Here is a 15,608-nt window from a genome sequence, read left to right on the forward strand (position 1 = left end):
ACATGATTAAAATCTGATAAGGCGAGAGAGGCATAATGAGCTCCTCAGTGTTGAGGTCTAGTCCCATCGTCCATATCAAGATATATCGTCTTGGTTCCCTAGTAATTGAGATGGTACCTATTTAGGCATCCAATGGAAGTGGTTGGATGCGACAAAGTTCATCCGTTGTCATACGATGCGCATGAGAGTTGCCTGAGCTGGGTTTGTCAAGAATGTTGTGTGCACGTACAGAGAAGTAGGAGTTAGAGGACTCAATGACCTCTGGTGGGTTGCATCCATCAAAATCACATACCTATCGTATCTAACTAGGTAGGCACCTAGTAGGGATAGGTGCTTTCCTTTGCAGATATACATCACCTCTGGCGTGACCCCACCTAAGCTTGATGTACCTGGCTGGCTGGCTGGCTGCCTGCTTGCCTGCAGGTAGTACCTTACGTGGCGTGCGCAGCTGCTCATGTACGTACCTACCTCCCCACACATAGGACGAGTCGTGGTCTGGCATGACATTAGATGCTTGCGACAATACCCATCCAAAACACTTTATCCACCCATTATCATCATTTTGTCCCCATCTACAAATCCCTCCAAAGCCGCTACCCATTTGCTCTTCGCCAGGTGTAGTGTATTTCATCTCATCCCAGCAGCTCCGCGCTAGCTGAAACCTCCGACCCATTTGTCCAGCTCTCGCCCGATCGATCCATACACCGACGCCCTATTGCTTATATGCTCATGCTAGATTGTCATTATCCGGACACTCTTCAACAATCTTTACTCAATCCTGGTTGTGTTGAAGCTCCCCATTGTCGGAAGCAAAGCTGGCCTTTTTTACCATCAAGTTCCTGCGACTTTCTTCGTCAGACCATCTCTGCCACGCGTCGTAGCCCCCGAGCCGTTGCCGACCTATATTTCTCTCCATCAACCCTGATCGCCCCTCAAGAAGCCTGGCCTTCTTTGTTTCGTCCAACATGGCAACGAACAACATGAACAACCTCACAACTCTTATCAAGCGGTACGCCGACCACCTCTCCACAGGCCAGATCCCCCCCTCTTCCACCTGCGGGAGGAGGATAATACTGGGTCCCGCGTTGTTCCTGCTTTCGCCCTAGGCTAACCCCCAAACAAGTCTCGAAGCTGCTACAGCTAGACTTGAAGACATCGCTACCTCGACCATTGAGCTTCCTCAAGCTGTCACTTCCCTCAACCAATCTGTTATATCGCCGCCTACTGTCGCCAATGCCTCGCCTCCCCCGCCCCCGCCGCCACAAGCTGTCGCTGCGCCCCAGGCGCCCCCTGAGCCGGTCCCCGAGTCCGTCGAGGAGTTTGACCAGTTCATAGCTACTTCGGTTGAAAAATATGTCAAGATCAGCGAGCAGCTGGGGGGTCTCATTGCTGACCAGGTTAGTTTGCGTCTGTTCATGCCACTGACTCCAACTCCAATGCTGACACAAGTATGTGCCACAGGCTGCCAAGGTATTGCAGGGTTTCCAAGCCCAGCGCAACTTCCTACTCATCACTACCAAGGCCAAGAAGCCTGACCTGAATGGTGCTGAGATGGCTGTATACCAAGACCTCCTTAAACCCATCAACGAAGCTCTCGTCGCTGTTAGCAACATCAAGGAGTCCAACCGAGGATCGGCTGTCTTTAGCCAGCTGAGCGCTGTTGCCGAGGGCATCATGGTTCTCGCATGGGTTACCGTCGATAACCGTCCCTACAAGCACGTCGAGGACTCACTCGGCTCTGCGCAGTTTTTCGGCAACAGGGTGTTGAAAGAGCAAAAAGACAAGTAAGAATGCCTCGTCTGGCTTACTCTCCCCTGATACCACAATGGGCCCATGTAGCTAACGTACTGTCTTCAAGGGATGTGCAGCAGACTGAATGGGTCCAAGCTTTCTATCAAGTTTTCCGCGACCTGACCGACTATGTCAAGCAACACTTCCCCAACGGCATACCCTGGAACCCTAAGGGGGAGCCTGCTCAGGAAGTCGCCAAGTCTCTGTCCGCTTCTGTTGCTGCCGCTTCCGCCTCTCCTGCTCCCCCCCCCGCTGGCGGCTTGCCCCCTCCACCCCCGCCTCCTGGGCCACCTCCCGTTCTTGAAATCAAGGAAGAAACGCCGGGCGGAAAAGGTGGATTGGGCGCTGTCTTTTCCGAGCTGAACAAGGGCGAGGCTGTTACAAAGGGTCTTCGCAAGGTTGACAGATCGGAAATGACGCACAAGAACCCGTCGCTTCGAGCAGGTTCGACAGTATCTGAGCGAGAGGGCTCAGTGCGTGGCAAGAGCCCTGCTCCGGGCAAGAAGCCCAAGCCGGAAAGCATGCGCGTCAAGAAGCCGCCAAAGAAGGTGCTCGAGGGCAATAAGTGGACTATCGTATGGGCTGCCCTGTCAACCCAGTCGTAGTGTAACGCGAAAACTGACCTGTCGGTTCTAGGAAAACTTTGAAAAGGAGCCTGAGCCTATCGAGATCGATGCATCCATCTCCCACTCTATTTTGATCAGCAAGTGCAGCAACACCACCATCATTGTCAAGGGCAAGGCAAATGCTGTCACCATTGAGAATTCGAGCCGCCTGTCGCTGATTGTGGAATCTCTGGTGTCCACGGTGGACGTCATCAAGTCTCAGAACTTTGCGTTGCAGGTTATGGGGGCTGTACCGGCTGTATTGATGGATTCAATTGACGGCGCTCAAGTTTACTTTAGCAAAGAGAGTACGGGGACCAAGATTTTCTCGAGCAAGTCCTCCGGCATCAACCTCAACATTATTTCAGGGGAAGACGAGGACTACAAGGAAGTGCCCCTGCCATCGCAAATCTGCTCCTACTACGATGAAAGCCAGGGCGACCTCGTTAACGAGATTGTCAGTCATTCTGGATGAGGTCGGACGATTTGATTATTGCCGCATATAGGGCTATGGGAGTCAGCGTTGGCAGTGAAAGGGGCGGTTTCCAGATGAAGACCTGGGTTCCCCACTCAAGTAACACTGGTGGTTGTTTAGAATTGTCAATGGCGTCTCGTTGACCCCGTTGTCACCCTTATCTTCATCCTCCTGAGTTTGCCTTCTTTTCGGGTTAGATCAGCGTACATTTTCAGCGCCCTGCCAAGCGTTTCCCCTCTATACTTACTAAGTTGATGGGTGGTAGAAATAAGATGGAGTGGAACATGGCCCGGCTTTCGCTGCCGCCAATGCCAATGCTGGCATGACATGTACATTGGCGATATATGATGTAAGACGGTGAAAATATAAGATGATGGGAATATTTATAACAAAAACAACCAAACTGATCGCCGTGGTGCCGACACCACTTGTCACGTCTATCACGTTGCGGAAATGCTTCTACTGTATCGATGTCAAACAAAACTGACCGCCCACATACAAATCGCAGATTCAGGACTCGTCCGGGACAACACACACACACACGCTCTCTCTCTCTCTCCCTGCTTCATTCGGCCCTGACTAGGTTCTCCGCCTCTAGCTCCATGCTTACTCTTATACTTCTTTTTCGGTTCTTACAACTTAGCCTTGGCTGCCTTGATGGTGGGAGTGAGAAGATCGCGCATATCGCCCGCAGCCTCGTTCAGGAAAAAGCTCATGCGCTGGCTGCCCAGACCCTTGGAGACAACGTTGAAGTTGATACTGTGAGAATTGTGCCAGTTAGCTGACCGCTTGGAGAGTACAATGCAGTAAATAAGTTTCCTGTCATACCTGTTTTCGTTGATCATGTAGGCAATGCCGAACCCGGCATCAATGACCTGGCTCCATCCATATCCGTTGAAGTACTCGGAGCTGAGCTGCGAAGTCGACAGATACCAGGAAGACGAGTACGTGAAGGCAGGGTCTTGGTAGATGGCCGGCAGCTCTTGGCCAGGCTCTAGGAGCTTTTTCAAGCCAAAGAGATGTCTGTCGACGCCTTTGCCATCTGAAGCAGCCGTGATATACTCGAGGTGCGAGTCAATAGCTTGGCGGAACAGGTCGACTTTGTCTTTATCTTCGACATTGGGGTCGGCCATAGCGTTGCACCAAGCAACAGAGGCATCCGATACCGTTCTGCACGTCTCGGTACGGCCTTGCTGAAAGCGGCGAGTAGCGGCCGACTCGTACGTAGGGCGGTTCTTGCCGTACATCTTATGGTAGGCTAGCTGAATGATCATTTGGACATAGGCATCGGGCGAGCACTTGAACTTCTTGATCAGGCCCTTGCCATAGCCCTGGTAGGCCTGGACGGCGAGCTCGTGCTGGCTAATGACATCATGGAAGTCCTTCCTGGCGCGGTCAATCTCGGCCTGGACTTCCTTGGTGACTTCAAACTTGACGACCTGAGGGTCCGGCAGGTTAGAGCGGATCGACGGGTCAGAGAGATCAATCTTGTTGTTGAATATGAGATCGTTGATAAAGTCGTTAAGGCGATGTGTGGGGGTTCCATCCATCATAGAGTGTTCTCCCATGAAGCCCGAAGTAGCGTTGTCATTAACGATGAATTGGCACGGCTTGTCGTACCAGCGGTTCGCACCATCGCCATGCCAATATTGGCGCGCACGCTCCTCGAGAGTGACAGGAGCGGCATCGTCAAGGCAGACGACAAAGGAAGACGCTTCGACGACTTCCAAGGCAGCAGCATTCTTCGGGCTAGCCTTGAGCAAAATCTCGCGCGCATCGGCCCAGACGTCACGGTTCTCACTGGTCAACGCGCCAACGGCAGGGACTCTCTGAGCCAGCTCGTAAACCTTGTTGAACTGCTGTTCGAGCTCCGAGGCATTGAGCTGCTTGCCGTCGACCTCGTGTAGTATCTTGAAGATCTGGTTCTTGCGGATGGCAATGATGTACTTATGATCCTTGTGGGAGAACTTGACGGGGTAGTCGACAGGCTTTGCGGCAACACGACTCGTGTTGAACATCCACTTGTAGCTGTCCATGCAGATGGGCAGTTTCTTCATGTATTCGGGCTCGAGGGTGCCGTCATCGACTTGCTTCTTGAACTCGAGTACAGCCGAGGTTATGGCGGCGGCTCTTTTGGCAGGGTTCCTTCTCCGACGATCATCACGATGAGAGTAGAAGTAGCTGACGTAGGGAACGACAGGGTCTCTGTAGCTCAGGTATGCCGCGTCATTCCACCACTCGTACAGCCAGTTACGGTTGGCAGGGTCTTCTCTCCGGGCCAGCAGTTTTTCTTGGAGCTTGCTGCCGATACCGCCGGCCTTGACAAATTCTTCCACGGCCTTTTTGCTGGCGGCGAACTCGGACTCGGAGAGAAGGGGGTGTAGTGTCTTGACATAGCGCGCGGCCGTCTCTTCGAGCGTAGGCACAGGTAGTCGGGGCAGAGAGTCTTGGAATCTCAACATAGGGCCCTTGGACTTATCCTCAGCATATCCTGCGTGCGAGCAAACGTCAGCCATTTTTGTTCAAAGCAAATCATGGCGCCCGAGGACGGTCCGAGAACGGTTAACTGCACGGGTTTGCAACGCTTGGATCGGATTGGTGACGTTGCAGAGACGCAACAAGAGGCAGCGAAACGTACCGGAAGGAAGAGAACTGCTGTTCCGTTTCGTGGTGGACGACATGGCTGTTGCAAAGGTCTGGGGTAAGGTCAATGGAGTGTTCGAGGGCACAAATTGGGGAAAGAAGCAAAAGAGGCGACAGGTGTCTGTGGGAAGAGACGCCAAAAACAACGGATGGAGCCAGTCAAACAAGCGGAGCGGGGTGGGATCAAGGATGATGGGACTGAGCCGAGGATATATGGACTCGGGAGCAGTGCGCCAGGCAAAGTGTAGGAAGACAACTTACAGGACGATTGAACCTTAGGTTTCTCCAGGACGACGTTCGTACCGTGGCAGACCTAGCCTCCAAAGCTCGTAGAGCGGCCGACATGACCAGTTCTTGAAGAGGGAAGACGTGTGGTGGTGGTGGTGGTGGTAGTCGTGTGTGGTTGGTGTGTCCAAACAGTTGCAGTTGCAGTGGCACACGTAGCCGCAGAAAGATCCGCGGTAGGACAGACGGTAGACGGCAGCGGCAGCAAGTCTAGTCAGTCAGCTTTCGGAGTGGATCGGAGCGGAGGCTAGGCTAGCCGTTGTGGGCGACAGGTAGAAAAAGAGCCCAAGAAAGAATGGACTGCAAGTAGCTGCTTGTCACAAGCCAAAAAAGCCAGATGCCACGCGGGACTGGCTTTATTATGTCAATCGAGCAAGGGTGCGTGGTTGGGGGTTGGTGTTTAGTGTGTGTCAAGGGCGAGGTACCTTTCGAATCCTTGTTCTCTCCCACTTAGGTTGGTGGAGGAGCCAAGGGAGAGGAGTCAAGCACGCGGTTACAGCTCAGTACAGGGGGGTCGGCTATGGGGATTTGGGGGAACGGGGTATGGGGATTGCCCATGTGCTGCTTCAAGCTCTCGGTGGTGAGGAAATCTAGCGACGGAGCGTATTCCTGCAAAGAAGAAGAAGTGTCGCTTATCGACGATACCTCCTCGGCTTGGGATAGCTTTACTTGGTTTTCTCCAAGGAAGGTACGGATAGTTAGTGAATCGTATGGTCGATGGCCGGACTCCCGAGGTGTAGTTGAAGGATAGAATGGGTGGCCAACGGCAGCAGGTGACAGGGTGGCTACCTAGCGTAAACTAGGTAGGTACCTAGGTAAAGGTTGATGATGATGTGGGGAAGACGGCGTGGGGATATGGGTCTTCAGTCGTGCCGAGGTGAAAGAACTCAGGTGTAACGCAGCCAGATGGAACTTCTTGCCAACTTAGCCCGAGAAACATCGAAGGAAGGGACAAACGGAGATGGAGCGAAAGTAGACAGGAGAGAAAAGAGGAAGGCAGAGGGAGGGAACAAGAGAAAAGTCGGCGTAGGCTGGGTATGTACGTGTGATGATGGTGTTGGCCTTGGGCGCACCCTCATTTCTTGTCTCCCCCCTTAATCCTCTCTTCCTTTCCTCTGAGGCACTGTCCGCGCTGGAATACATTGACTCGGTCCGGATGCCGGGGCTTACATTGCGCAGAACCTTTCCTACTACCTACTCACCTAGGTACCTGATGGCCTTACACGGTTCAGTGTCCGGCGGAGGTGGAAATGGGGGAATGTGCAAACGCAACAGATGACAGTTCGGGCCCCCGTATCTAGGCTTTGAACCCATGCAACAACCCTCATGTACCTGTTCGAGAATCCAAACACATCAGTACACTGCCTCCTGGATGACCCCTTTGCATTGCGGCCTTGCTAGGTAATGCAGGTTTCCTCGGTCGCGTGCGATGCAGCCGGCAACGGTGGGATATTCGCTTGAGCCGAGGTAAAACAGGGGTGGTTGCGCGTCTTTACCCCGTACTTTTTGTGCCGAGTATACTCCGCTCTTCCATGCACGAGAAAAGATTCATCGCCAGCCACAACGATGAGCATAGGCTTTAGGCGGACTTACCTAAGCGTCATTCGATTGACTTGTACATAGGAACCCAACTAAGTACATGGTAGGTATGCATCGGGCGAAAACCACCTAGGTAGGTACTTGAGCAGGCCCGTTCCCGTTCCCCGGGACCAGCCCTCTCGAGAACACTTCAGCTCGTTGTCTGCCTCCCTACTCGTCTAGAGCCATGACCTGCAACACTCCCCATCTATCTCTATGTCATTCGAGCCTCGGCAGGATTCCATTTAGCCCAAATCCAACATATTGCGTCAATAGGGGGTCCGGACCATCTGCGAAAAGCGAGAGGGGTAGGAATCGAGAAGCCTTTTGCCAAGACAGCTCTGCTGCACTTCTGCGGTGCAGCGGACAGGAGTACACGACCGGACTGGGTCGGACTGGACCAACGGAGGTTCCAGCGAAGCCCACGAGTCTAACCACGTCCCGGACGAACGGGCCTAATATTCCCCCGCGCTTCCCTATCACGGGTGATCATAGACACGACGATGCGCAACCTGACCTTGCTCCACTTTCTCGTCATGTTCCGCATTTTATTCCTTCCATCAGCCTAGGCTGTCGAGCTTGTATGGAGTGGCGGGCGGGAAAGGAAGGATTTAGAAGGAGTAGGTGAAAAAGACATCCTTCCCGTGCCACCTGACTGCAGCTTTTCGCTTGGCGATGTTAGTACGCATCCGATTCCAATTTGGCGTGCCTGTTCCCAGTTACGAACCATCTTAACGTTGAAAGGTACGTGGTAGCTACAGCACAAATGGCAACACAAGTAGCGTGGCTTGCCCTCTCTATATCTAAAACTCTTTGCATGTGTCTAATATCCACATTGCATGTGACAATACACTCCAATTATCACGACAATCACAATAGACCTTCAACACCTCTGGCATGGGCACAACTTTGACCAGCATGACCCGCAGATCGAATCATGGGCTGGCCAGTTCAGATCGCCGATGAATCATGCTTGTATCTCCCACATACGTCAAGCAGTGGACCAGTAATAGACGGCTTACATGGACCGTCAACAGCACGTTGACGGACCAAAGTGCGCCAATGACAGCAAATGTGACTGGGTAACATGACTATCTAATACATTTGTACAAGGCGACGATAAGTCGCCCAGCAGATTGAAACCCCTCCGACGCCCAAAATCACCCGGATTTGATGAACTCACCGCAATTATTCATGCCGTTTCCTGGTCTGCGTCAACCTAAATCCCTTGGAAAGAAAACACTCCTCCCCGTCTGCCGCACGTGCGGACACGAACAGTGACAGACCCACTACAACTCGGCCTTGTCACTGTCATGACCCAAGATACCCCGGCCAGAAAAGAGACACCAAATTTAGGCCTCGAAGCTCTTGATCTGTCCTTCACTGCTCAGTGGCTGCACCGCCCCGGGCCCAGGCGCTGCCTGGAATGTGAGGTTGGCACCATCTGTCATCACATCTTGCGCCAGCTTCAGGCCTTGATCCCCACCAGTTTCGACGGCTGTCTTCAGTGAATCCTGCACCTCTCGGACACGGCGCTTGAATGCAAGACGGTCCAGGAACAGTTGTTGCCGGCCGCGCTCGAGCTCTCTCCGCTCTGCCTGAAGGATAGCTTCCATCTCGTTGAAGTACTTTAATTTCAGCTCCAGCTTCTGCAACGTAAGGTTTGCTGCAGCAGAGACTAGCCGCGTCATTTCACGCTCCTCGTGTGATACAAGGCCAGCAGCGCGAGCACCCATCGTGGCCATAGGAATAGTCGCTAAAGTCGTCGTTGTTGTCGTGGTCGTGGTCGTGGTCGTGACGTCTTGTCGGATATCAATATCCATAGAGTCACCATCCTTATCCTTGCCCTTGCCATTGGTGGCGGCCTGCTCCTCAGAGCTATCGCCCTCGAGTCTCCTACGAAGCTTGCGCTTTAGCTCCTCCGCTGACTTATTAGCTGCTGCAGCCGTGCTGGCAGGGTCTGCGAGACCTGCGAGGAAGCCGACAACGGACATGACGGGGTTGTCCGCCTGACTGAAAGGCAGATGACCGCCCTGCTGTCCGAGCATCGCAAGGCCGGTTGGGGCATTCACGGCGAGGTCTGAGTCCGCGTACTTGCCCTCGATATCCAGAGACAGGAACTGCAAGACGCACTCCTCGCGCGTTCGGGTGCCAACGTGGTCCGCAATCTCATTCCAATCGTCATCCATCCTCTCGATGCCCTCAAGTAGCCGTAGGATTTCAGCATCGCTCCAGGGCGCGTCGCGATCGAGGACAGTTGTATAGGTGGGATTCTCCATGCGGGTAAACTGAGCGCTGGTCTGGTTTCCGGGAAGATGGCCCTCGAGATAGCAGCTTGGGCAGACATCATACTTGGTCTTAGAGTTAGGATCGGCCTGCGAGCTGTGATAATATAACCTGGTGCAGTCGATGCCGCAGGTGTGGCAGTTGACCTTGACAATGGGCGTCTTCGTAGCCTCTTCAACACCCGAGATGCCATTAGTCACAGGTGTTTCGCCATTGGTCTTAGGCTCCGTTTTGTTGAGCTTCGTTCCCTTGGCGCTTGCCTCGTAAATGTTCCGGCTGACTTCCAAGTTGAGATCGCCCTTGGCAATAGGAGTTGCTGTAGCCTTCTTTTCGGTGTCGGCGTTTGGCTTCCCAGTCGAAACGACAGCATCGGCAGATGGTTGCCAGGGCTGTAGACCACGGGGTGTGTCGCAGATGATCTTGAAGTGACCAGTGAAGGGAGGGCCAACGTGCGAAGGTCGTTGCTCCGCATCGACCTGCAATCACGTTAGTTCGTGCTGTAAAATGCGCGTGTATCATGGAAATATGTACCTGGTAGTTGATCAATCCCCATTGCTCAAGGAAGGAGTGAACGCGCATGATGGCGCAAACATCTCCAGCTAAGTTACGCCGGCAGGCCGTGACAGTGAGGTATTCCACAGGGTTCAGTCTATAAGTATTGATCATGAAGTCGCGGTAGTCCTTGTAGACGGCAGGGGTCTTGCTGCGATTGCGACTGTTGAAGAACTCAGACATGGCCTTACGCTCAATGTCGTTGATGGTGTTCATGTCAAACCAGGTACTATAGCTCGGCAGGACTATGGCGTGCGTTTGCGAGATGAGATGCTCCCGAGCTGCGGATTCAAGGGTCTCCTTGGTCTTAGAATCTTGCCCGTCAACATCATTGCCGGTAGCAGCGTCGTCGCCATCCTTCGCCACAGCCTGGCCATCTTTAGTTTCGTCGCGAGAACCACCCATTTCTTCGTCCTGGGTAGCCTCAGGCGCGGGCCCATCGGGGGCATCTAAGGGGTTGTCAGACGCGACACCTGGTGCAGGTGTTGCTCTGTCCTGCTTTATATCGGGTTCGGCGATAGAGCCCTCGGTCATCTGGACGTCTGTAACAAGATTATTAGATGGCGTCCGAAGCCTTGGCAATGACATTGCCATTCAGAACGACGCTGTCACGTACCTTCAGCTGCGTCACCTGCCGCGGACGCAACAGGTTGCAGAGGCGGTTGCGAAAGGATTGGGTTGCTGCCAGGAGAGGCGGCGTTGGAGATTCCGTAGTTCGATTGGTCCTCCATAGTGATTTCTGGTAAAATAAACTCAGGAGCAAGCGAGCATCAAGATGGACAAAAAGTCGCGAAGATGCTCGACACCGCGTCGCGCAGAATGGGGTGCAGATTGCACGAATGAATCAACCTACGGCATACAACTATTGAAATTGGTTGATGGATGATGGAGCCCACAGTTGTTGCCCCTCCAAAAGCGCGTGGTTTCGATGAACGTTGACGAGTTCGGGTGGTTATGGAGTCGCGTCAGACCTGGAGAAATTTTGGCGCGATGCTTTGGAGGGAACTGCTCCAAAGGGCGACTCTCTGAGAGTTAGCCCCGTTCAATGCACACCTCTCGCTGTAAACGGCAGGAAGCGGCAAGCGGAGCGCTCTGGCCAGCCTACCACGTGATATGCAGCGAGTCACGTGGAGATACCGTACTTGGTAAGATTCCAGCGGTCATCCAGTGCTCCTTCCTCAGGCCAAATGAACAATCGACGCGACTCAGCTTGCACTAAGTGCACCCCTGGGTTCAACCTATCAGCAACACTGACATTGATGACGGCACTTTTAGCAGCTGGAAGGCCTCATGCGAACTCGGCGTAGTAACCTCGGGCCGTGTCCAACCGCTCCTCTACAACTTGCAGTCCTGCACATCACTCATCCAGAGTCTCTCAGTTCACGCCGAGCCTCGTCAATTGCCCCTCCACGCCGAGTACGATCTACATAGTACGTTTCAAATTTGCTTGCGCAAGCGACGATGCTCTTTCTTGCTCGAAGAGCCGCTGCCAGCGGGGCTGCTGCGGCGTCAAGTGGGCTTTTGGGGTTCCGATCTAGGTCGGCAAGACATCTGCTTTCCACCCTCGCGATTCTGGAGCAGAGGGAGGGAAAGTTGAATCATGGATCTTTGAGCGCCATCACTGCTGCGAAGAAATTGGGTGGCCCCATCCATGGCTTCGTGGCGGGAAGCAATATCAAGGGTGTTGCCAATGAGGCGGCCAAGGTTGAGGGTGTTGAGAAGATCATTGCGGTTGAAAACGCCGCTTATGACAAGGTCGGCATTGCCCATTACAGGAAAGAAAAGAAGAACACAACAAAAATAGGCTACTAACACAAATCTTATGTTTAGGGCCTGCCCGAGAACTATGCGCCGCTCTTGGTTGAGAACATCAAGAAGGGCGGATACACTCACATAATCGCCGGACACACTGCCTTTGGCAAGAACCTGATGCCTCGCGTTGCCGCCCTCCTGGATTCGCAGCAAATCTCCGACATCACCTCCATTGAGAACGAGAACACATTCGTCCGTCCCATCTATGCTGGCAACGCCATCGCAACCGTTGAATCCTCCGATGCTATCAAGATTGTCACGATTCGCGGCACGGCCTTCTCCGCCGCAGAAGTCGCCAGCGGCTCGGCTGCGGTCGAGGATGGCGTTGACCCTAAGTCTCAGTCCACTACCGAGTGGGTGTCGGAGGACCTTGCCAAGTCTGACAGGCCGGACCTCTCAACTGCTAGCAAGGTTGTGTCTGGCGGCAGAGGTCTCAAGTCCAAGGAGGAGTTTGACAAGGTCATGCTTCCCCTGGCCGACTCTCTGGGTGCTGCTGTCGGTGCTTCAAGAGCTGCTGTCGATAGTGGCTACGCCGACAACAGCCTTCAGGTTGGCCAGACTGGCAAGGTTGTTGCGCCTCAGCTGTACTTGGCCGTCGGCATCTCCGGTGCTATTCAACACTTGGCGGGTATGAAGGACAGCAAAGTTATTGCAGCTATCAACAAAGATGCGGACGCTCCAATTTTTCAAGTGGCGGATGTGGGACTGGTTGGCGATCTGTTTGACAAGGTACCCGAGTTGACTGAGAAGATTAAGCAGCAATGATTTTGTAATGTACAGAAATGGGTTAAATTTCTTCTTTGCGGGTGGCTGACTGGTTTCCCCCCAAACCTGATTTACACGACTTGGCGTGGCTGTTTACGATAGAACCTCGAGCATGGCCTTCGTTGACGTAAACTTCTCCCGCTCCTTGCCTGCGGCTCGACCCTTTTCCTTCTCTGCGTCATCTATTCTATGCCAATCGTCCCATCCAATCCTTTTAGATGCAGACTCGCCAATCTCCGCCCGGACGCCATCCCAGCCAGCAGCGGGTTTTGCGTTGACTTGAGGGAGAAATTGCAAGCCAGATAGCCAGTCCTGCACAATCGAGTCGCCTGTCTCAAAGGCGTCCTGCATTGTTGAAGCAATGACGCCGGTTGGGCCTCGCTTCACCCACCCGGCGCAGTATATGCCATTTGCTATTCCTGACTGGATCGAGTCAGAGACTTCAGCTTGATCTATGTTAAGAACCCTGCCGCGACCGTCGTTCATGACAACGCCTCGCCGATCGTCGAATGCCACACCGGCTTCCTTGAACCCTGGCAAGGGTACGGACTTGTAACCGATAGACCGGAAGACCAAGTCCGAAGGCAATCTCAGTGTTTCCCCTGTAAGGCGTGCTTGAGCACCAGGGTCGAACTTGTGAGACAGTTCGGTCCGCTCAAAGACGGTGCTCCCAACATCAGAAGGGACCGTTTCACTGGCCCGGAACTCAATAGGGCTCAAGCAAAAGTCAAGCGACCATGACTTGTCGACATTGTCTGGGAGGGCCGTGGATCCCTTGACGACTACCTCCATCAAGCGCCTCGCTGCTCTGGGTAGCGACTTGATGTCTGGGGGGGCCAAGGTTCTGTCCACGGAATGAAAGGCAATGTTTTGGATTTTCATCAGCTCTCTGATCTCTTTGATGGTAAAGGCGGCCTGAACTAAAGCGTCAGCTAGAGTTCCCTGCCATCGTCAAGCTCGCCATCACACTCGCCTGCATTAATCCACGTCTTCCAACAATACGGACCCGTTTGACACGAGATGTCGCAAGTTGAGCCAGGGCCTGTTCCGTGATGTCAGTTCGCCGTAGAATGTCAATATCTTCGAGGAGCATCCTGGCAACGTCCAGAGCCACGTTGCCCTGGCCTATGATGACGGCTTCCTCGCCCTTCGAAAGATCTGGTGCCAGTCCGGCGTATTCTGGAAGCCCATTGTACCAACCGACAAACTGGCGGGCCGAATACACGCCATGGAGGTCAGACTCTCCAGGTATGCCGAGAATTCTGTCTTTCGCAGCCCCGTATGCCAGCAACACGGCATCGTAGTTCCGCAATAGTGTGGGAAATGGAATAGTACAGCTTTCATGGTGAAGACCGGAGTCGCCTATGGATACATTACCCATAAAGGAAAAGGTGGGCGAGCTCGCAACTTCCTCAAACTTTCCTTGACAATTCTGGCCTCTGTCAGTGGCGCGCGCATGTTGCAGTTGGCATTGTAAGAGGTCCAACCTTGACCTCGGGATGGTCCGGGGCGACTCCAAACCGAACGAGGCCGAAAGGCACGGGCAGCCTTTCGTACATGTCGACCCTGGTTTGCGGGAGTTGTGACATAACGCGGTAAGAGGCATAGAAGCCGGCGGGTCCGGAACCGACGACAGCCAGGCGGAAAGGGGTGTCAGATCCACGTGTCTGCCTCGCTGCAGGAGTAGTTGTACTCATCGGACGGAAGCCGGGGCCGCTGGAGCCCACCGGAGGCCGAACATGGCTACATACAGGACCCGACCGGGACCGGGCTCGGGATAGCAGCATGACAATGATGGTGGTTGTTAAGGGCCGGGATCAAAAAAGAAAAACAGAAAAAAAAAACTCGGCCGCCCAATCAGTTTTCGGTTGAAAACCACTTGCAAGCGATAGCACTTGGTGATGTGACTCGTCAGACGGAATTGGATGATGGGGGCTAAGCCCGATCTGGGAGGAAAGAATAATAAGAAAATGAGTGGTAGACTATTGGTGTCAAACTGAGTGCGTCTTGGTGAAAGCTGTCGGATAAAACCCCCGGAGTTCGGACTTGTGGCGGCGGGCGGGACTGGCAGTGGTAGAATGCTGGCGGATGTCTCCGGATCATCAATATCGATGCAGAAGCTGCACGACCAAAGAAGTTAGCGTGCTGCATGTACAAACTAGGGTATAACGCAACCAGAGCCGAGAAATTACGCAGTAACTATCTATAACAAAAGATCGGCTCGTCCCTTGCGGCGGTTGCAGCGATTAAATCACAGGCTCAGATAGGAGTTGTTGCAAACAAAGTTGATTCCAACCGAATTTTGTCTGACATGGAGGCCTGGTTCAAGCGCTAAACACTTTGCCAATCGCGGTCTAGTGCCCGGGGGGAGTCGGTGGATATCCCGTCTTACCTCCCGCGCTATGGTTCCTTGGCCAGTGAGAGGTTGACAACTTTCAGCGCTGCAGCCAAGTCCGAGGTCTACTACATTGCGTTCCCGTAGCAACCTCTGTCTGCGACCAAACAACTTGATGACGGTGATGCGTTGCACTGTAGGTACCGAGCTTGAGGTATCTGTCCGGCTTGCCTCGACCCGCTTTGACTTGATTGTGCCTAGTTGTGGTCTTGGACTGTATTATTCTACTCTTAAACTACCTCATCTCGCCGTTCTCACTACCATCATCTAGCTGTGCATCCTCCTCCTTCGTTAACGTTGCCCATCCATTACGAGGCAAAGGCTTACAGATCAAGAGAGAAGGAGAAAAAGAGAGAGAAAGAGAGAGAGAGACCGAGTCCCGACCGCATCGGATTCGGCCCGGTTACTCGCTGAGCTGGTG

At 53.5% G+C, this 15,608-nt stretch overlaps 5 protein-coding genes across 5 annotated transcripts; 2 read left to right on the plus strand and 3 right to left on the minus strand.

Moving 5' to 3' along the window:
- Positions 1-965: 965 nt before the first annotated feature.
- GLRG_02694 (uncharacterized protein) lies at positions 966-2,871 on the plus strand (the record flags this gene model as incomplete). The annotated part of the gene is made up of 5 exons (XM_008093379.1): positions 966-1,009; positions 1,124-1,397; positions 1,462-1,784; positions 1,859-2,366; positions 2,428-2,871. 5 exons carry the CDS (start codon positions 966-968, stop codon positions 2,869-2,871), a joined length of 1,593 nt encoding a protein of 530 aa, XP_008091570.1.
- A 632-nt stretch (positions 2,872-3,503) lies between these two features.
- On the minus strand, positions 3,504-5,387 carry GLRG_02695 (choline/Carnitine O-acyltransferase; the record flags this gene model as incomplete). The annotated part of the gene is made up of 2 exons (XM_008093380.1): positions 3,504-3,630; positions 3,700-5,387. 2 exons carry the CDS (start codon positions 5,385-5,387, stop codon positions 3,504-3,506), a joined length of 1,815 nt encoding a protein of 604 aa, XP_008091571.1.
- Positions 5,388-8,729: 3,342 nt separating this feature from the next.
- GLRG_02696 (SWIRM domain-containing protein) lies at positions 8,730-10,946 on the minus strand (the record flags this gene model as incomplete). Its single annotated transcript, XM_008093381.1, has 3 exons — positions 8,730-10,139; positions 10,195-10,757; positions 10,832-10,946. 3 exons carry the CDS (start codon positions 10,944-10,946, stop codon positions 8,730-8,732), a joined length of 2,088 nt encoding a protein of 695 aa, XP_008091572.1.
- Positions 10,947-11,676: 730 nt separating this feature from the next.
- On the plus strand, positions 11,677-12,792 carry GLRG_02697 (electron transfer flavoprotein domain-containing protein; the record flags this gene model as incomplete). Its single annotated transcript, XM_008093382.1, has 2 exons — positions 11,677-11,970; positions 12,046-12,792. 2 exons carry the CDS (start codon positions 11,677-11,679, stop codon positions 12,790-12,792), a joined length of 1,041 nt encoding a protein of 346 aa, XP_008091573.1.
- A 93-nt stretch (positions 12,793-12,885) lies between these two features.
- On the minus strand, positions 12,886-14,489 carry GLRG_02698 (uncharacterized protein; the record flags this gene model as incomplete). The annotated part of the gene is made up of 3 exons (XM_008093383.1): positions 12,886-13,707; positions 13,799-14,224; positions 14,280-14,489. 3 exons carry the CDS (start codon positions 14,487-14,489, stop codon positions 12,886-12,888), a joined length of 1,458 nt encoding a protein of 485 aa, XP_008091574.1.
- Positions 14,490-15,608: the final 1,119 nt, after the last annotated feature.

This window comes from Colletotrichum graminicola (genome assembly GCF_000149035.1).
Source record: "Colletotrichum graminicola M1.001 genomic scaffold supercont1.8, whole genome shotgun sequence".
NCBI lineage: Eukaryota > Fungi > Ascomycota > Sordariomycetes > Glomerellales > Glomerellaceae > Colletotrichum > Colletotrichum graminicola.